Genomic DNA, 22080 nt, shown 5'->3' on the forward strand with positions numbered 1-22080 from the left:
GCCAATTTGCACACAGCAAGGTCCCACAAACAGCAATGTGCTAATGACCAGATAATCTGTTTTTGTTATGTTGGTTGAGGGATAAATATTGGCCAGAACACTGGGGATAACTCCCCTGCTCTTCTTCGAAATAGTGCCATGGGCTCTTTTACATCCACACAGAGAGAGCAGACGGGGCCTCAGTTTAACGTCTCATCCGAAAGATGGCACCTCCGACAGTGCAGCGCTCCCTCAGCACTGCACTGGAGTGTCAGCCTAGCTTTTTTATGTGCTCAAGTCTCTGGAGTGGGACTTGAACCCACAACCTTCTGACTCAGATGCAAGGGTGCTACCCACTGAGCCACAGCTGACGCATTCCCTTTAATACCATGCTCATTCATTTTATCAACAAACCTCCTATGAAGTATCTTATCAAAAGCCTTGTTAAAATCCATGTACACATCCATAGCAGGTCCTTTATCAATATGCATAGTTACTTCTTCAAAAAACACAACATTGAATTACTGATTAGTGACTTGTCTTTTACAAGTCTGTGCTGACTACCTTTAACCAGCCCATGTCTTTCTCAGTGGATATTAATTTTATCTCATATTATGGCCTCAAAATGTTTCCCTACTGCTGATGTTAGGCTGTTACTATCACAGAAGAAGAGAATACTTAGTGTGTCTCATCATAAGCATAATATCTATCAGTGGTAAATTAGTTCATGGCCCAAAATGCCTCATCCATCAAGCTAATAGTGAGTGGTTCCCATGAGAAGTATGAGGAGAGGGACAATGGAGATGAAGATTGCAAGAAAATAACTTAATCAATCCTGATATTCTTTGTTGTTACTAATGGTGAATCTGGAAGATGTTTTCTTTTTGCTGTAACTTCTCAATAGGGTTGTAAACACTTGATATTGAATTACAGGTTCATGATTTTTAAGTGTGGAGATAACACAATAGTAACACATGCTTTAGCAATATAAATAGAACCCTTGCTATGCACAACCCTGAATATAATGCAGACTGCAGAAAAATAAACCTGTTGGATTAATTTTTTCCTTTATCTGAATTTTTCATGACTCTGCAAATATTCAGAAATGCATCAATAAATCAATTAAAAAAAATCTAGAGTAACTCCAAGCCCAAAGATGATGCAAATTGTGAGAACTGTCGAAGTATCTAAGATCCAGAATTGCCCCAATTATTTTTAGGGAGATTTGTAGTAACAGCATCAGGATTGTTAATCGCCATGAATGTCATCAAATAGCAACAAAGTGGAATGTTCTGACAATTGGGATCCACATTGACGGCTGCCCTGAAATGAGACCCTCTATATAATGTGGACAATACGTTACGAAAAATAATAGATGCTTTAGTGTGGCTTCAAGGCAATAATGTAATCTTGGGGTTGAGATGACAATTATAAACCACTCAAACTTAAGAACATAAGAAATAGGAGCAGGAGTAGGCCATACAGCCCTTCGAGCCTGCTCCGCAATTCAATCAGATCATGGCTTAGCTTTGACCTCAACTCTACTTTCCTGCCCGATCCCCATATCCCAAAAATCAATCTCTGACTTGAATATACTCAACGACTGAGCATCCACACCCCTCTGGGGTAGACAATTCCAAAGATTCACAACCCTCTGAGTGAAGACATTTCTCCTCATCTCAGTTCTAAATGGCTGACCCCGTATCCTGAGACTATGCCCACTAGTTCTAGACTCTCCAGCCAAGGGAAACAACCTCTCAGCATCTACCCTGTCAATCCCCCTCAGAATGTTATGTTTCAATGAGATCAGCACTTATTCTTCTGAACTCCATAGAGTATAGGCCCATTCTACACAATCTCTCCTCATATGACAACCCTCTCATCATCTTATGTTTTGGTATCATCTGAAGACTTTGGTTATATTAAGAATTAATTTTAAGGAGTTGCTATTTATCGTGTTTCACATCCATTCTTTTTTCTTTCAACATCAGGGTGACCCTGGACCACCAGGACCTAAAGGAGATAAAGTAAGTTGCATCCCTAAAAAAAAATCAATCTAAAGGAGTTCCTAATATTGGTTATCTTCAGAGAAAATAGTTTGTGTGTCTATTTGGATATTGCATGCTGATTTGTGTTGGATCTAAAATAGGCAACTTAAATGTTTAAAATGGATATATTCAACTGGAAGAGTGAGTTGTTTTGTAAATTAATCTTGCCCATTTCACATTACTTCGCTTTCCCATGTTGTGAAACAAAAGTAACGTTTCCTATAGGTTATGTGTTGTACTTAGCTAGAACTAAAATTCCCAAACACTTTGGGATCCAAAGCTAAAAAGGATACACATTTGTCCATGGATCCTCCCACTGATGCAGTTGATCTTGATCCATGAAATGGTGAGTCCTCAGAAAGGATGTGAAGGCATTAAAATAAGGCTAAAAGTCTCCTACATTATTGGATAACTTGATTTTTTTCCCCCAATTGATGCAGAGGGAATCTTGATGTTGGAAGCTCTTCCCAAACACTCAGCAACACAAACTGGAGCAAGTTGCAGTTGACTGCTACCATGTAATGGTTCCAGCCCCATTTAAAAATACCTTCACCTTTTTAAACAGGAAAGAGTTTCACTCGCTCATAATCTGTTTGTCACATGCTGCAGTTCTACTCTTCGAAAAAGACTCCAGGTTGATATACCGGAGAAGGAAGAGGAAGGTGAAGAAAGGGCAGCAGGGTGATGGTGGCAGCCAAGGCCCCGCTTCCTTGCTTACCGCTAGACTTGACTATTCCAATGCTCTCCTGGTCAGACTCCCATCTTCCATCCTCCATAAACTTAAGCTCATCCAAAACTCTGCTGCCCATATCCTAACTCGCACCAAGTCCCATTCACCCATCTCCCCAGTGCTCGCTGACCTACATTGGCTCCCGGTTGAGCAACACTTCAGTTTAAAAATTCTCATCTTTGTTTTCAAATCCCTCCATGGCCTTGCCCTTCCCTATATGTAACCTCCTCCAGCTCTCGGAGATATCTGCGCTCCTCCAAGTCTGGCCTCTTGCGCATCCCCGATTTTAATCGCTCCATCATTGGCGGCCGTGCCTTCAGCCGCCGGGAACTTAAACTCTGGAATTCCCTCCCTAAACCTCTCTTCCTCTCTACCTCTCTTCCCTCCTTTAAGACACTCCTTAAAACCTACCTCTTTCATCTGCCCTAATATCTCCTTACATGGCTCAGTGTCAAATTTTGTTTGATAACGCTCCTATGAAGGGATATGTTACTACGTTAAAGGTGCTATATAAATCCAAGTTGTTCTTGCCATCTCTTATTCCTTTTGGCAATTATATGCTGACATGGCTATATATACACACCTATCAGGAAAGATTGAACAGGCTGGACTCTTTTCACTAGAAAAGGGAAGACTGAGGGGTGACCTGATAGAGGTCTTCAAGATTATGATAGGGTAGATGTAGAGAAGATGTTTCCCACTTGTGGACGAGACCAGAACTAGGGCCCATAAATATAAGATAGTCAGTAATAAATCCAGTAGGGAATTCAAGAGAAACTTCTTTACCCAGAGTGGTTAGGATGTAGAACTTGCTACCACATGAAGTGGTTGAGGTGAATAGCATAGAGGCATTTCAAGGGAAGCTAAATAAGTGCATGAGGGAGAAAGGAATAGAAGGATATGTTGGTGGGGTTAGATGAAGAAGGGTGGTAGGAGGCTTGTGTGGAGCATAAACACTGACATGGACCTGTTGGTCCGAATGGTCTGTTTCTGTGCTGTAAATACTTTGTAAGTTTTGTAGCTCTCCTCCGCAACTGCCACGGCTCACATTAGAAAACATGTTGCTGTGGCGGAACCACCAGAGGATTACGGACAATTGTATATAATTCCTTTTACAGCAATGTAGTACAGCTGGGGGCTGCACCTTTAATGTATCTGTTAACTGTACTAGGGCTTCTTTCCTGTACTCCGCGTGATGACGTCATGCCGTCCGTCACGTGATCTCTCAATGGCGGGAAGAACATGATGACGTCAGAGCTCGGAACCTTCTAGCAGTAGAGCTCGGAACCTGCTAGCAGTTGAGCTCGGAACCTTCTAGCAGTTTCCAGAGAGGCTTTCAAGCAGACCAGACCTATTTGCATTGTATCCTACAATTTCCTGTACAGCTTCGTTTGTTCATTAAATTTTATTGTTTTAGATTTTCTGAGTCAATCTCAATTCTTCGGCTAGGAACCCCAGTTCCTACATTGGTGACCCCGATTTCTTCGAACAATTTTCGTTGAAGTTACATCATGGACACAAACGCCGTCACCCTCAAACTGCCGCAATTTTGGAAGCAACAACCAGCCGCGTGGTTTTTCCAGGCGGAAGCCCAATTTGCAATCCGGGGAGTAGCAGCGGATTCGACCCATTATTATTACGTGGTCTCCGCCCTCGACAGCGCCACGGCCTCGCGGGTCGTCGGCCTCCTCGAGAGTCCACCGAACGATGGCAAGTACGAAGCTTTAAAAGCACGTTTACTGCAGATTTTCGGTCTGTCCAAGTCGGAGCACACTCGCAGACTTATCTCCATGCCCGGCCTCGGGGACTCAAAACCCTCAGAGCTCATGAGCCAAATGCTCACGCTTTTGGGCTCGGAATCGCAATGTTTTCTGTTCCGCGAGCTGTTTCTCTGTCAACTACCAGAGCCAGTACAGACGGCCTTGACCAATTCCGCGATCACGGATTGTGCTGAACTCGCTGCGGAAGCGGATAAATTATTCACCGTCTCACAACAATCTTGTGCAGCCACGAGGCACCCATCCCCCACAAGAGCGAATCCGACTCCTCCTCCTGCAGGCTGGTGTGCATACCACGCTCGTTTCGGCGTGAAGGCCAGAAATTGCCGTCCGCCCTGCAGTTTCTCACCAAAAAAAAAACCTACCTCAAACCAGCGGTTTCTGAGAAGATCAATAAGGCCTAAGGGACGCGCCGGAGTTGCGACAGCCGTCGGGTCCGCAGGGAAACTCCTATACATTACAGACTCCCTGTCAGGGCGACATTTTCTCTCTGATACTGGCTCCCAGTGCAGTATCCTACCAGCGTCGAAGCTAGATCTTCAATCCGGCGGTCAAGGTCCCCCCCTCGAGGCAGCCAATGGTGCAGCCATTCGCACATTCGGAAAGCGTAGGGTCCAGTTGAGTTTTGGCAGCCAACGTTTTGTTTGGGATTTCATCACGGCGAAAGTCTCACAGGCCATCCTGGGGGCAGAATTCTTCTGCGCAAACGGGTTTCTCGTCGACGTCCGACACTGCCGGCTAATCAGTGCCTCCACTTTTCACTCGGTCTCCTGCCACCGAAGCACCGCGATGTCTTGGTCAGTTGCCTGTGCAGTCCCATCTCCAAATGAGTTCTCTCGTCTTCTCAGTGAGTTCCCTGAGCTCACCAGGCCCACATTTTCTTCTTCAGTCGCGAGGCACGGTGTGGCGCACCACATTACCACGACAGGATCCCCCGTTTATGCGAGAGCTCAAAGGCTGGAACCTGGTAAACTCGCGGCCGCCAAAGCGGAGTTCCATACAATGGAACGCCTGGGTATTATTCGACGTTCGAATAATCCTTGGTCCTCGCCATTACACATTGTTCCTAAGCCGGGCGGCGGATGGCGACCATGCGCGACTACAGATGCCTGAATGAGGCTACCACACTGGATCGGTACCCAATCCCTCACATTCAGGATTTTTCGGCCCATCTGGCAGGGAATTCCATCTTTTCCAAAGTAGACCTCGTCCGAGGCTATCATCAAGCGCCCATGCATCCTCAGAACGTCCCCAAAACTGCCGTCATCACACCTTTCGGGCTCTTTGAGTTCCTTCGTATGCCGTTTGGGCTGAAGAATGCAGCACAAGCCTTCCAACATCTCATGTATTCCATGTTGCGCGATCTGCCGTTCATCTTCGTCTTCCTAGATGACATCCTTATTGCCAGCAACAGCACGAAAGAACACATTACGCACTTGCGTACCCTTTTTTCTCGTCTCGGCCAACATGGCCTTATTATCAACCTGGCCAAGTGCCAGTTTGGGTTGCACAGCATTGATTTTCTGGGACACAGAATCACCTCAGAAGGCGCCGTCCCGCTGGCCAAGAAGGTGGAAGTAGTCACCTCGTTCCCTCTTCCTCAGACCGTCAGGGCCCTCCAGAAATTTCTGGGAATGGTCAATTTTTATCATCGGTTCGTCCCCAAGGCGGCATTGTTGATGCAACCTTTGTACGAGGCCCTCAGAGGTAAATCGGGCAAAGACCCGATCGATTGGACACCCCAGATGGACCAGGCTTTCCTCGACACTAAGAACGCTTTGGCTGCTGCGACCATGTTGGCACATCCCCTTCCGGGCGCAACCATTGCCCTTACCACCGATGCATCTGATTATGCCATCGGGGCAGTACAGGAGCAGTGGGTCGACGGCACATGGCAACCACTGGCTTTCTTCAGCCGCCAATTGCGGAAGAACGAACGCAAGTATAGTACTTTTGATAGGGAGTTGTTGGCATTGTTTCTGGCCATCCGCCATTTTCGCTTCCTACTGGAAGGACGCCCATTCACGGCTTTTGTTGACCACAAGCCACTTACTTTTGCGATGGCCAAGACAGCGGAACCATGGTCGGCATGGTAACAACGTCATCTTACGTACATATCTGAATTTACAACCGACATACAACATGTCTCGGGCAAAGACAACCTGGTGGCGGATTGTCTTTCCCGCGCCCAGCTCCACGCAGTACACCTGGGAGTCGACTATGTTAGTTTGGCAAAAGAACAGATGGCAGACCCTGAAGTGCAAGCATACCGGACTGCACCTTCCAGCTTACAAGTGGCTGATGTCAGTTTCCAGGCCACAGGGACCACACTCCTGTGTGACATCTCGATGGGCGTCCCACGTCCAATCGTTCCAGTCGAATGGTGCAGGAGAATTTTCGACACTATCCACGGGTTGTCACACCCTGGCATGAGAGCGTCACAACGACTCATGGCAAAGAAATTCGTCTGGAAGGGCATGCATCTCGACGTCCGTGACTGGACCAATACCAGCGTGAGTTGCCAGAAGTCCAAGATACAGCGCCATGTTAAGGCCCCAGTCGCCACTTTTCCGGTTCCGGAGCGTCGATTCGACCATGTGCACGTGGACCTGGTTGGTCCTCTCCCTTCCTCTCGCGGGTACACTCACCTCCTCACCGTGGTAGACCGCACCACCAGGTGGCCAGAGGCAATTCCTTTGGTTGCCACCACAGCGGCAGACGTCTCCAGAGCTTTCATCTCGTCGTGGGTAGCTCGGTTCGGGGTACCGACTGACATCTCCTCCGACCGGGGGCCTCAATTTACCTCTGAGCTTTGGAATGCCGTAGCTCAAGGTTTGGGCACCAAGCTTCATCGTACCACCGCCTACCATCCACAGGCGAACGGTCTGTGTGAAAGATTCCACAGGTCCCTTAAAGCCGCACTGCGTGCTAGTCTCCGTGGGCCTAGTTGGGTGGACAGGCTCCCTTGGGTGCTGCTAGGTCTTCGCACGGCGCCTAAGGACGACCTGTATTCTTCTTCAGCAGAGCTGGTTTACGGCCAACCACTGAGTGCCTGGCGATTTTCTTCCTCCTCACACGGAACCCTGGTCCCCAGCTCAGCAGCTCGTCAGCCACCAGGAAGCGGCTAGGAATTTCATCCCAGTGCCTACATCGCATCATGACCTGCAGCGCTCCCATGTCCCGGTGGATCTTAAGAGCGCAGAATACGTGTTCATTCGGCAGGATGCTCGCAAAAACCCACTCAAACCGCCTTACACAGGTCCGTTCCGCGTCATCTCGTCAGGTGACAAGTCCTTCACAGTCAACGTTGGCGGTAAGCCTGACCACATCTCCATCGACCGGTTGAAACCGGCGCATCTGGATCTGAGCGAACCAGTCGTCACCGCTCAGCCGCCTCGTCGTGGTTGTTCACCATTGACTGCTGGTCCAGTACAGCCACAGTCATCCGCCGAGTCGCCAGTGCCCGCCTCACCGGGTCGACCACAGCCGGCCTCCTCTTCTCCTCCACCTGCGGCGTCATCCCAACCACAGCCAACAGCCAGTTCGTCTTCTAGCGCTCCGTTCCAGCTGCCGGGGTATCGCAGTCGGTCGGACAGACTCGTCAGACCCCCTTCTCGCCTTACCTTCTCTGTTAAAAGCAATTCTGCGGGGGGCGCATGTGGCGGAACCACCAGAGGATTACGGACAATTGTATATAATTCTTTTTACAGCAATGTAGTACAGCTGGGGGCTGCACCTTTAATGTATCTGTTAACTGTACTAGGGCTTCTTTCCTGTACTCCGCGTGATGACGTCATGCCGTCCGTCACGTGATCTCTCAACGGCGGGAAGAACGTGATGACGTCATGACGTCAGAGCTCGGAACCTTCTAGCAGTAGAGCTCGGAGCCTTCTAGCAGTAGAGCTCGGAACCTGCTAGCAGTAGAGCTCGGAACCTGCTAGCAGTTGAGCTCGGAACCTGCTCGCAGTTGAGCTCGGAACCTTCTAGCAGTTTCCAGAGAGGCTTTCAAGCAGACCAGACCGATTTGCATTGTATCCTACAGTTTCCTGTACAGCTTCGTTTGTTCATTAAATTTTATTGTTTTTGATTTTCTGAGTCGATCTCAATTCTTCGGCAAGGAACCCCAGTTCCTACACTGCTACACTTGCCACAAATCATTCCACCCATGTCCCATTAGTGGTAAAAAATATTTAAATGAGAAGAAATCTGTATGTCTTCTGACTTTTTTTTCCCACCACTTTGCTTTCCCTACCAATTTGTGCCCTTTTAATTCTGATTTCCTCTACTTATCCTTGATGTCACCTCAGTGGCAGAAACTTCAGAAATGGCTGGTTGATGCTTTTCAGCAGACACTTTGAGGCACTGAGGTGGCACTTTGTTCTCTTTTGACTGACTGTGGACTGTTCCCTCCTTTACGAAGAAAGTGGAGCGTGTTGGTTCACTCGGTTGATTCCTGAGATGAAGGGGTTGTCTTATGAGGAAAGGTTGAGCAGGTTGGGCCTATACTCATTGGAGTTTAGAAGAATAAGAGGTGATCTTATTGAAACATACAAGATTCTGAGGGGGCTCGACAGGGTAGATGCTGAGAGGATGTTTCCCCTCGTGGGGGAATCTAGAACTTGGGGGCATAGTTTCAGGATAAGGGGTCGCCCATTTAAGATGGAGATGAGGAGGAATTTCTTCTCTGAGAGTCGTGAATCTTTGGAATTCTCTACCCCAGAGAATTACGGAGGCTGAGTCAGTGAATATATTCAAGGCTGAGATAGACAGATATTTCATCTACAAGGGAGTCGAGGGTTATGGGGAACAGGCAGGAAAGTGGAGTTGAGGCCAAGATCAGATCAGCCATGACCTTATTGAATGGTGGAGCAGGCTCGAGGGGCCGAATGGCCTGCTCCTGCTCCTGTTTCTTATGTTCTTATGTGTGAAGGCACTCTGCTTACCACCTTACAGAATGCAACCAAGGTGTGCAAAAGCATTCTTTAATGCTGGTGAGAATAGGTTCAGGAAACCAGCATGAATCTTTCACTGTCTCCTAACATGTTAGGCTATGAGTGAAGGACTACTTGGAGGGGAAGAAAGGGGGTGAAAGCTTTTATCGTCCCTTGTGGTTATTCTAGGGAAATATTACATAGTGTTCAAGACAGGGAGAGCAAGGTTTGTGGAGATGTGAAACATGCTTCTAACATTGCACTGGTTTAAGCTGTGACTACTTGCTGTGACTTGATTAACTGGGTGAAGTCATTGAACTTCTTCCAGAATTTGGTAGTTCTGCAGGGGTTGTCGCACCCTTTCACTAGGTCAGCCTATATATCCTGGCGGGTATTGCTCCCCCTGTTATAAGAAGAATGGTAGCCAGCAAGAAAGAGCGACTCCGTCAAACATCAGATGAGAGACACCCTCTGCATTGTCATACACCTACACCCAGCCGCCTAAAGTCAAGAAAGAACTTCATGAACAGTGTTGTTCCATTACAATCAACCTCATCTGAAGCCCGCATTGCCTTGTGGAAAGACCGGCTCGCCAGTCTTGAACAACCTCCAGCGATGGAAATTTTACTTGATGAAAGCCTTCCCCCAGGAGCTAATTGCAACTGGGCAACCTGGAAGTGCCTTAACAGACTTAGGACCGGTGTAGGTTGCTCAAAGGTGTCACTAAGCAAATGGGGATATTCAACCAGCCCGACAACTTGTGAATGTGGAACTGAGGCACAGACTATGCAACATCTCCTGCAATGCCCATCGTTAGAGGAACCCTGCACTGTTGCAGATCTTGCCAAATTCAACAACAAGGCGCAAAAATGTGTCCAGTTCTGGCTGGGCTATGTATAGACTGTCTGTGGACACGATAAGAAGACGACTAGGTCTGGATCATGACCTTTGTGGGCCTCCTTCCCTCTGTGCCAAAAAGCTAGGTCCTTCCTTGGCAGATTCCAGCCTTTAATACCGCAACTGAAGAGTCTTTAAAATTGGGGACTTGGTGCCCTGAAGAACCAGCAGTCTCAGACTGTCACAGTTCAGGATTCATTGGGTACTGTTTCACAGAAAGGACTTGAACACAAGCTATGTTCAGATGCGTGGGGTTTTTTTTAAGCAGAAGCTCAAAGCAGCTCCCTGCTGAGTTGTGATACCTGCCCTGCTGTATGCCTCAGAGACATGGACCATGTACAGCAGGCACCTCAAAGCACTGGAGAGGTACCACCAACGCTGCCTCTGCAAGATCCTGCAAATCCATTGGCAGGATAGGCGCACCAACGTCAGTGTTCTTGCTCAGGCCAACATCCCCAGCATCGAAGCTCTGACCACGCTCAATCAGCTCCGATGGACGGGTCACATTGTCTGCATGCCCGATACGAGACTCCCAAAACAAGCGCTCTACTCGGAGCTCCGGCATGGCAAGAGAGCCCCAGGTGGGCAGAGGAAACGCTTCAAGGACACCCTCAAAGCCTCCTTGAAAAAGTGTAACATCCCCACCGACACCTGGGAATCCCTGGCCCAAGACCGCACAAAGTGGAGGAGAAGCATCCAGGAAGGCGCCGAACACCTCGAGACTCTTCGCCGGGAGCAAGCGGAAGCCAAGCGCAGGCAGCGCAAGGAGCGCACGTCAACCCAAGCACCCCACCCACCCGCCCCTTCAACCACCATCTGCCCCACCTGTGACAGAGACTGTAGGTCCCGCATTGGACTCATCAGTCACCTGAGAACTCATTTTTGATGTGGAAGCAAGTCATCCTCGGTTCCGAGGGACTGCCTAAGAAGAAGAAGAAGAAGGATGGGTCGGCAGATGACCGGTAATTGCAATGCAAATAGAAAATTCTCTCAGAACCAAACAATGGATAATTTATTAGCCACATCTGTTTATTCAGAAGGACACTTAGTACCTTGGTGTTGGAAATCTTTTTTTGATCTCTATGAGGGCTGGAAAGAGGCTTTTAAAAATCAGAGCACAGACAACAAGTGTCAGCTTAGTCATTCACCATAACCATTAATGCCACAGGATTTTTCCATCGCATTCTCCTCTCTGCTAACTCCCACTCTGGCTATCTCACCCTTCCTTTCATGTCTTCCCATACATAGACCACCATCTGAGCTTTGGCTCTTGGTGTGGTCTTCACTCAGCTGTAGCCCCCTCTCATCGTTCACCACTAGGACCACAGAAAATATTGGCAGATTTAAAGAACATGCAGCATAATTGGCTATGAATGTATGAAACAGCAAAGAAAAGGGATTTAGCTTGGTGTATTTATTCAAATAGCCGACATCACAAGGTTTCATTTAAAGTTTACTGCTGTTCCTTTGCAGCGTGCTTTTTGCTTCATTACAACATAGAAAGATTAAACAGGACAAGGACTTGACAAAGGGTTCACCCGAAACATTGACTCATATTTCTCTCCACGGATGTTGCCTGGCCTGCTGAGTTTTTCCAGCATTTTCTGTTGTTATTAAGGACAAGGACTGCATGCTTTCACTAATCTAAAGTGAACTGTGGAGAACAGTGTCGCAAATGCGAAATCCAAGCTAGGATTTTCAGTTGCCAAGCTGTGAACCTGTTTAGCACAATAGCATTAAATTGAATAATGATCTGAGGTACGTTGATATACTTGCTAGCACCGTCCGGTTGTACAGTGTTTCAGATACCCTCAATCTATAGGTTCAGAGAACTGAAAGGGGGAAGTGTTCTTCTGTTTACTATTTGTAGCAAAATCATCAATGTTCCCTTTATACCCACATTTACAATTTCACGGCAAGTTGTGAACAGTGGAAATCTTCGCGTCCCCTCCCATGATGAAATTATATTTAAAGCCAAACAACAGGTATTGGGGAAAGTGAGAGAAAGAATAAGGGCAGCTTTCTCAAATGGTGTTTGCATTAAACGCACAAGTACTTTTTCTCTTTCTTCCCCCGCGCCCCACTATCTCCTACAGTCAGATAGGCACTATGATCCTGCTCACAGATACCTGCAAGGTCTCCTGACCTGATTGACTTGGCAGGAGGCACAGATCTATGATGTGACAAAGACTACCTTCCCTTCCTTTGTCCATCCCCCACCTATCTAGAGGTAATCGAGACTGATTAACCAGCCCAGCTTAATAAACTTAAGAGTGAATGTCACTCCAAAGTGAAATTCAAACTCAGGCATGCTAGTTTAAGGTTTTAGTATGGTAGCTTTTGGGCTTGCCCATTGCTGATACTTAATAAATGATAAACCTGAAGAAAAGACATAGTGGGGCCAGCTTTTAAATGGAAATAACATTGTGAGTTTTATTTTAATTTTAATGTTATTTATTGTCTAGAATATTGTTTAACTTCATTGTCATTTTAAGGCTGATTTATTCATTACTTTCCTACTGATTTAAGTCTGAAAATATCCTGTTGAACATTAAAACTATTTATCAAAATGTCGATGGTTTCCATATGAAATGTGATGGTTTAAAATGATTTAATAGTTATTGTTCTGAAAGGTCAAACCCCTCGTTCTAGATGCTGTGAACTGTGTTGCCGTAAAAATACAATTTCTGGATGTTGCTGTTGATTTCAGGGTTATCCAAGTGTCATGGGACGGACTGGCCAAACAGGTGCCCCTGGTCTTCCTGGTCCTCCTGGCCTGCCAACAATTTATCTGTGGAGAAATTCAAATGAAGACTGGTTGGCCTTCACTGTAAGTCATTTCTGTAATACTTCGCAGTACTTCATTATAAACCTATAAAAAGAAGGGTGGGAAAAGTCCAGCAAGCCCATTCCATCCAGACATGACACAACCACGATCAGCCATGATCTTATTGAATGGTGGAGCAGGCTCGAGGGGCCAAGTGGCCTATTCCTGCTCCTATTTCTTATGTAACCATGCACATCATCGGCTCAAGGTCTAGCCGTGCAATCTCCTGGGAGAGGCAAAAAAAAAACTATGGCCAGTTCAGGAAAAACTTTGGGAAATTCCTCTCTGCATCCCTAAAGGCAGTCAAATGAGCTGCAGAAGACTGCAGTATCTCATGACTGTCACAGGACCCTGTTGGGAGAATCTGTGCTAATTGCAGGGCAGTCCCCTTTTCCTTTCTCTCTTCTCTTCAAACTCCCCACCCACCGATACAATCCTAAATGGGATATGAGTATTTTTTATTCATGGTAACACCCTCCAAATGAATTTAAAAAGACAATGAATTTCTCATTCTTCCTTTAACCTTATTCATTTTAATCAATGATCTGTACATGGCCTCAAATGCCACACACTAATTTTCAAGCATTTATCTGTCTACATTTGTTAGGAATAAATAGGCAACAGTATGTTTGCACAAATCATTTTATTAAAAGCATTGAAATGTTCATTGCACTGGCCCAGAAGAAAATTATAGGTCCTAAATTAAGGAACAACCAATTTACTTTATATGTACATATGGAGTTTTATGCCATGGTAACCACAAAATGAAAATCACAACCATTCACGAGAGGCTTGCTTTTAATTCTATTTATGTCTGTCTATTTTCCTTTACCACATTCATTTATTGCATAAAAATATAACCTAATTAAAAGCAGGGTCTCTCACATAAGATACTCATTGATCACGAATATTTCCTATTCACTGCTCTGTTCCAGAGTTCAGTCAAGTAGGTATTTGCGAAACAGAAGCAGGGAGCAGAATTGTTCTAGTTATACCTTCTGGTGGGTTCCCAATTTCTGGTTACTAATGGAGACTTCAGCAATATGAGTGAATTGGGATGAACTATTTGTACCGATTGATGAGTTGGTAACTAGAGGGAATAAAGTTAAGACCATCATCAAAAGAACCAAGTGGGAAGTTTGGAAATTTCAGCCTACATAAATTTTGTTTTTTGACAATTTCCTTAGCGCAATTTCCAATATTTTGGCATGTACAATAAAAATGAGCATTGCTTTTTAAAATCTAAATGGGAAGGAATTTTGCTCAATTTTATTCAACTATTCCCTTGTTGCCAATTTTGGGAATGCATTACTTTCCTATATGCTTTAAAACTTCTTTCTTCCAGTTGCAGCAGGTAATCTATTACTGGGAGAAAAATAGTTTACATTTTCTTTCTTTTAAAATAAAACCTGAACATATCTCCTTTCAGTCACAATGTGAGTGAAGCACAGGAAAAGCAAATGCAAACAGAAATGTGAAGAGTTTGTGTCCAAATTATGGTTTTATTTGTTGTCACCACATGTCTGCTGTGGAGTTCAAGGATGGGGGAGGAAAGTAAGAATCCCATATTCTTGATTTTGTGAGTGGTTTAATCTCAAAGTTCCCTGTCCTATTCATGTGTAAGATTTTCTCTATAATGGTACGAACCGATTACCTTGCAGGAGACTATAAAGAGTAGCATCTTAAGGTTGTCTTAATATCTCAATTGGTTTAAGATGAATTGCAATAAATTTCCTGATTTTGAAAAAGTAAGCACTCTTACTCATCCATATACAAAATTATTTTGCACTGTTTAAAAGACAGAAAACCCAATTGAAGATTTAATTTAATAATTTCCTTCTATACTTCTACAGCAAACACCATTCTATCATATATTGCAAGCAGGCTGGCCTGTAAGTATAAAACCTTTCATACTATATATGTCCATTAGTGCCCTATTATATCTGTTATCGTTTAATATTTTTCTTATAAAAACAGATGTTAGGTGCCGGTACCCAAAGGCAGCCATCTTAGTAGCAAAACCGGGTTTCTATTGATGTACTTATCCACCAGTTTTTAAAATTTATATTCTCTTTCCCTCTCTAGGCCATTTCAAGCCATGCATCACTCCATGACCTTTTTAGGAGGACAGTTAACTTGCTCTCTGGCCTCTCGAGTCAATGAGTAGCTCTCAGCAAGATTGGCCTGGCATGACTTGCCCTCCAATTTTTCTCTCATTGCCTGAGGGGAAACACCTGGCCTTCACGTGGTACCCCTTCTCCCCTGACAACACCGTCAGGTTCAGGAATTTACCAACACACGGAATTACCACCACAAGCTGACACCTGTCTATTTTGGGACAGCACATTGGAGCATTATCATGTTCTATCAGCTCACAACCCAGATGTTCTTAAAATGTGCAAAACCTCCTACACAAGTCAATAATGAACTTTAACCAAATCAAGATAACTTGGAACTTCTGTTGTTAAGGGCAATGTCATAGTTCATAGGGGGAAGCAACCACTCTTTCCATAGGACTAATTCAGAGCAAATCGAATCTGTGTTTATTCCACCCAAATATTGAAGCATTCTTATTCAATATTAGTAACTAAAAGGCCACACATGAGATGATATAAGAATTAATGGAAAAATAGCCCTTTAAGCTTTGTATAATTTGTGCTACTTTAGCTTTTGATTTGCCGATGATGTATCTGTTTTGTGCCATTTTTAGACACAGCGTGGAATTCCGGGGCCTGCTGGACTACCAGGAAAGCCAGGTCTTCCTGTAAGTAGAAACCAAAAACGGAAGCAGCAGAAAAAAAATCTCTAAAGAATATAACATAAAATCTCAACATAAGCTCGAGGAACAGCACCTCCTCTTTCTATTAGGCACTTTACAGCCTTCTGGACTTAAGATCGAGTTCAACAATTTCAGACTATAACCTCGGCCCCTGTATTTCTTTTTTTTCTTTTTTTCTCTTGTTTTCTCACAGGGTAGCTGTTGATGATGCAGCCATCATCATTCACACCTCATCTAGAGTCTTCTTTTGTTTCTTAACTTGTCTCATTACCTCTCCTTTTGCCTTGCACCATCATCCCTTTTGTCAGTCAATCTCTCCTGCCTTCCTAATCACAGACCTGCTCTTTGTTCTTTCCTTCCCTCCTCCCTGCCCCTGCTTAAAAATCGCTCTTTTCTAACCTTTTTCAGTTCTGGCGAAGAGTCCCCGACTCGAAACGTTGACTCGGTTTCTCTCTCCTCGATGCTGCCTGACCTGCTGAGTGTTTCCAGCATTTGCTGTTGTTGTAACACAAATGCTACTGGGATAATGGTGCAGCTGCCAGATCAGTACAGGAACAATGCAATCTGTTCAAGTTGTGACACTTACAGAAAATGAAGAGCGAAAGCATTGAAGCAGAGTTTAAGATTCAGGGTATATTTATACTTCAGTAGTAGCTTCAATGTGAAGCGGTTTTGTTCCTGAGCTGGAAGCACTCGATGCTGGAAGCTTGAAAACGGAAAGCACTCAATTCCCTCACTTGGATGAGCACAAAATTCCCCCAAAAATAATTGGGTGAGGAAAGACGCACTTGGCACTTTGTCTAGTCCTGTCAGGTCGGTTGAAAACAAATACGCCGCCTCAGTGCGATCTTCAACAGAATATGTATCGAGGACACTGATGTATATTAACTAGAAAGTGAAGTTGTCAGTTTGATGGGGTCTTGAATTCTGGCTAACATGTGCAGACCACCTTGATGGTATTTCAACACTTCAACTTTGTGCTGCGTGGGTTGGCTCTTGGCTAACATTTTTTTAAAAATGAACACGCATTTGGACTCCGGGGATCATTGCTTTATGTCCATCTGTGAGAACGCACGGACCAAACAGTAGTACAGAGGAGGCAGAATAACCTGATACCACCAGCTCAAACCACTCTAAAGCCGATAGTGGTGTCAAAAGCAGAACAGGTCTGCAATATTCCCTGTAAATCAATATTTGCTACTGGTAACTATGTTTTCTATAAGCTAACAGGTTTACCTGTTCTAAATCCATTGCTTGCCTCATGTTACTGCTGTACTTCTATTTTTTAAAAATCTTTTTTACTCAGCAAAGAAGTTGGCAGCAAAGGAGACCGTTTACAGCACCACATGATCAGGGCTGTTTCAGAGCAGGGGGGTTATCCCCGGTGTCTTGGCCAATATTTATCCCTCAATCAACAAAACAACAGCAGATTATCTGGTCATTATCACATTGCTATTTGTGGGAGCTTGCTGTGCGCAAATTGGCGGCCGCGTTTCCTACATTACAACAGTGACTACACTTCAAAAAGTACTTCATTGGCTGTAAAGTGCTTTGGAACGTGTTGTGAAAGGCGCTATATAAATGCAAGTCTTTTCTTTCTTTCTGTTTCGAGATATGAGGGTGTGGACAGGCTGTGGAAGAGGATAGAAATGTTTCAGCATTTCAACCACATCAATGATAAACACATTTTTAATCTACACTGAGCTTCAGAGCACTATCCCCAGCATTGTATATTATGGGTCCTTATAACAACACTGCCAAATTACCAACAAATTATGACTAAAGTTTTGATTTGTACTGTTCTCATCCTCCATACCAAACAGTGCTCTCTACCTCAGAGGGAAACCACCTATTTCCAGGCCTCTGTTGATGGAATTCTTTAATCAGTCACTAGGAATGAAAATGGAAGAGGTTGACTGCATCTGATTTTTATTCTCCCAAATGTTTTTATTTCTGCCTGTCTCCAGGGAAAGCAACACTTCGCCACTCAGTGCATTACCCCTGGATGGTCTGGATGAGATTGGAAGCTCAGCCTTTGGAGGATTGTAGGGGACAGCCCAATTCCTACCGCCGTTTGGTATCAGTAGTGCAGTTTGGCCCAGATTAGAGCTGGCATGACCCTGGCACAAACATTGCAGGACTGCCCAGATCAGAGTCGAGGGTGTAATTGGGGGTGAAAGACAGATAGCTAGTTTCAATTTTTGGAGGCAAGCCGATGCACCTTTTCTGGCTGCTGTGAATGCCAGCACAAACTTACCTCAATCACCTACCTGATGAAATTTCTCCCCTGTTGCAGAAGGAGAAGTAGCAGCAGAATCTGAAACTAGAGAACTGTTCAGAGTGGGAGAATAATGAATAGTGGGAGAGGTGTGCAAGGTGTGCAGTCTTCTTTGACTGCAAAGTTCTCAGTTAAAGTCTCCCACTCCTGCTTCCGACACTAAAAGTTAGTTGTACCTTGCACACCTCTCCCACTTCCAATTATCTCAACCACCTCTCTCCTGCTGACTCACTAGCTGAAGATTCTGCTGGTGCATCTCTTGCCCCTATTGGCTCTTTTCTGATCCTGTTGCTGCCTGTCCTCCTGATGTTGCCTCAACTTCTGCGCCTGACTCTCCATCTCCTGATTCTGCCATTAGCTCTTCTGCTGGCTCTGCTGCTTGCCTGTCCTGTTTCTGGTTCCACTGTTACTGTCGAATCCTCTCGTGTTGGCATTCCAGTTCTAATTCTGTCATGTTACCTATTCCTACACTAGTCCTACTAGCCCTTCTGCTCCTGATGATACCACTGCTCTTGCTCACAAAGTTCTGCAGGTGCTGGCAGGTTTGGTGGTTGACTGGCTCTGGGCAGGATGGCTGGTTGGCTTCTGGTGGAAGCCTGGGTGGTTCTGGTTTGAATGGCTCCTTGTGACTGGTTGCTGGTGGGGGTTGCTGGCTGCTAGATGTCAATGGATGGCTTCTGGTAGTTGGTTGCTGGTGATTAGCTTCAGGATGGTTGGCTGGTCAATGGTGGTGGCTGGCTGGTTTTGGTTAGCTGCTGGCTTTCTGGTTGGTAAGCCGGCTGCAAATTAGTGGTCTCACTGTGGCCTGGCTCGCTGGCTGTGGGCTGATGGGCTGCTGGTCTTTCCAGTGTGTATTGTTCAGCTTCTCACTGGAAAAAAGCTCTGAGTCGTCAGGGGAAGCTGTTTTGTGTGTTTGAATTGTATAGTATACTTTTCAATATCTTATGGTAACATATGTATAGCATTAAATATTTCTGCCTATATTAAAAGTCTTTAAAGTGCAGGAAGTAAAGTATCCAAATCAAAATTATCTGGGCGACATGTCTCCAGACACCCTCAGAAAATAAATCTTGTTCATGCTGTACCCACTTCTAAAATTGCCAGTACACCACTGGATAGGAGCCAGCATGACCCTAGTGTAAAGATTGCAGTCCCACCCAGATAAAGCCAGGGTAACACCTATCCTGTTGGGAACCCAGCACAAATGTTGAGCTTCTGCTTCAGTGGAACTGGATCCCAGCATGAAGAGTCCAAGTCCACCCTAATCACTGCCAGCAGTGCTGCCCTGATTACATGCATCATTACACTTTGTATTACCCAGCATATAGCACTCTCGCCCTTTGTTCCTCAGATGTGGGAGTGCTATGTGAAAACTCAAAGCCAATTTCATACAGGGCAAGAAGAGTTTTATGTCGTGGCACATAATGTAAAACGTGACTGTGGGTTTTGGCTTCAGCACTAAAATCTAAGCATGGTGTGGCATTTCAACTACAAAGTGGTTTCAATGAATAACAATTCCTTGCCAAGAGCAAGCGAAGCAACTTTTGAAATGGCAGCAATTACAGATGGTGTCCTGAATGTAGCTGTATTTGGAAACAACAGCTTGGTTCTATTGATGATTGCCGACAAACTTAAAGTTTTGGGATGCCATTATTCACATTTTTACCTTTAGCATTTTGAAACTGGATTTCTACATTATATCTGCAAAGATGTAATGACTATAATATATTGTGCTTATCAGATTGGGAGGTGAACTTCACATTTTCCTGCAGTTAGCGAGTTAAAAATAGAGTAGACAGTCTTGGGAAAGTGATATTTTGGTTTGGCTAGTGAGCAGCAATGTAAAACCCTACTATTAGAAGTTAGTGAGGGAGCTTGTACTTCCCATATTTCTTCTTGGATTATATACAAACTGACCATTTTATTTCCTGATGATCATCTGCAGATTATGGTTGACTAAAATTGCTGTGATCACAATTTTTAATCCTACAACATGGATGTCATCAAAATGTCAACTACCAACAACAAGATAAAAGAACAGCATTGCTCCTAACTGTGTGTGTGTGTGTGTGTGTGTGTGTATACCTGGGAGTGGCACAAGAGTGGTAAGATCATCAGGTTCATATGATGACTTATGAGCTTCAATTTTAGCCCAGCACGACTGGCATAAACAGGGCAGGTGGGTAGTTAAAATGGCACAGTGGGGGGCTCACGCGTTCCCGCCCCACGCCATTTTAACTGCCGTATTGAGGTCGCCTACCCCAGGCAGACGGGGGCCTAATTAAAATGGGAAAGTTGCAGTTGAAGTCATTGGTGCCGCGCCGTCATTTTAACTGCCAAGACCGGGAGGCCCTTTCGGCACAAAACCAGCCAGCATTAGGCCAGAAGAGGCACAGGTCAGTTGTGTTTCCTTTAAAACATTTCCCTAAGCTTCCTTGTGGCCCAGTGCTCCTCCTGACCCAACAAGGAAATCTTGGGCCTCCTCTCCCCTGGGCTGCCCCCTCCTTCTTCGGCCACAACAGGCCCTGACCTGCCGCCCCTTGGGTCCCCAGCAGTGCGGCCTCCCACCTGATTTAGCGCTCACACCCACTAGCCCTGACATCATTCCCCACCACCTTCGGGCGGGGAAACAGTGCAGGCACGTTTCAATAGGGCCTGGGAGTTAAAATGGACCATGACTCGTGCTGAACTCTTTGTGGGTTAAAATCGTGACTCTGATGTCTACTTAACCTTCTCAATCACTTCTAGTTATCTATTACTCTCTCTTGTATCTTTACGGTGAAAAGAAAATTTGAATCTGCCTTGAAGTAATGTTTTGTTATGCCCTTTGCTTCATTAAGTGGTTCAAGCTGTGACGTGAATCTTTAATGACTTATGTTGATGAATTTTTGCAGGGTCTCCCTGGAGTGTCAGGATATCCGGGTACACCAGGCTGGCAAGGGGACATGGTAAGTGTAACCATATCAACTTGATGCCTATTCAGTTGCTCAAAACATAAAAACATAGAAGATAGGAGCAGGAGTAGGCCATTCGGCCCCTCGAGCCTGCTCCACCATTCAATGAGATCATGGCTGATCATCCAAACTCAGTACCCTGTTCCTGCCTTCTCCCCATATCCCTTGATCCCTTTAGCCTTAAGAAATATATCTAACTCCTTCTTGAATATATTTAATGAATTGGCCTCAACTGCCTTCTGTGGTAGAGAATTCCACAGGTTCACCACTCTCTGGGTGAAGAAATTCCTCCTCATATCTGTCCTAAGTGGCATACCCCTTATCTTTAGACTGTGACCCCTGGTTCTGGACTCCCCGCCATTGGGAACATCCTTCCTGCATCTAGTCTGTTTAGTCCTGTTAGAATTTTATAAGTTTCAATGAGATCCCCTCTCATTCTTCTAAACTCCAGCGAGTATAATCCCAATCGACCCAATCTCTCCTCATACGTCATTCCTGCCATCCCAGGTATCAGTCTGGTGAATCTTCGCTGCACTCCCTCCAGGGCAAGAACATCCTTCCTCAGATAGGCGACCAAAACTGCACACAATACTCAAGGTGTGGTCTCACCAAGGCCCGATACAACTCCAGCAAGACATCCTTGCTCCTGTACTCGAATCCTCTCACTACGAAGGCCAACATACCATTTGCCTTCTTAACCGCCTGCTGCACCTGCATGCTTACCTTCAGCGACTGGTGCACAAAGACACCCAGGTCTCGTTGCACTTCCCCTTCTCCCAATCTATTGCCGTTCAGATAATAATCTGCCTTCCTGTTTTTGCCACCAAAGTGGATAACCTCGCATTTATCCACATTATACTGCATCTGCCATGCATCTGC

At 45.3% G+C, this 22080-nt stretch overlaps 1 protein-coding gene across 1 annotated transcript in view; it reads left to right on the forward strand.

The window, feature by feature from the left end:
- Positions 1-22080, forward strand: part of LOC147101826 (uncharacterized) — a 320645-nt gene that overhangs the window by 253831 nt on the left and 44734 nt on the right. Inside the window, exons 7-11 of the mRNA XM_085965804.1 lie at positions 1971-2006; positions 13074-13193; positions 15044-15082; positions 15901-15954; positions 21142-21195. Coding sequence (XP_085821930.1) covers positions 1971-2006; positions 13074-13193; positions 15044-15082; positions 15901-15954; positions 21142-21195 — 303 coding nt within the window. The remainder of the gene's footprint in view (positions 1-1970; positions 2007-13073; positions 13194-15043; positions 15083-15900; positions 15955-21141; positions 21196-22080) is intronic.

Source organism: Somniosus microcephalus, chromosome 23 (assembly GCF_052327205.1).
Source record: "Somniosus microcephalus isolate GS21.2 chromosome 23, FLI_Smic_1.0, whole genome shotgun sequence".
NCBI classification, from domain to species: Eukaryota; Metazoa; Chordata; class Chondrichthyes; order Squaliformes; family Somniosidae; genus Somniosus; species Somniosus microcephalus.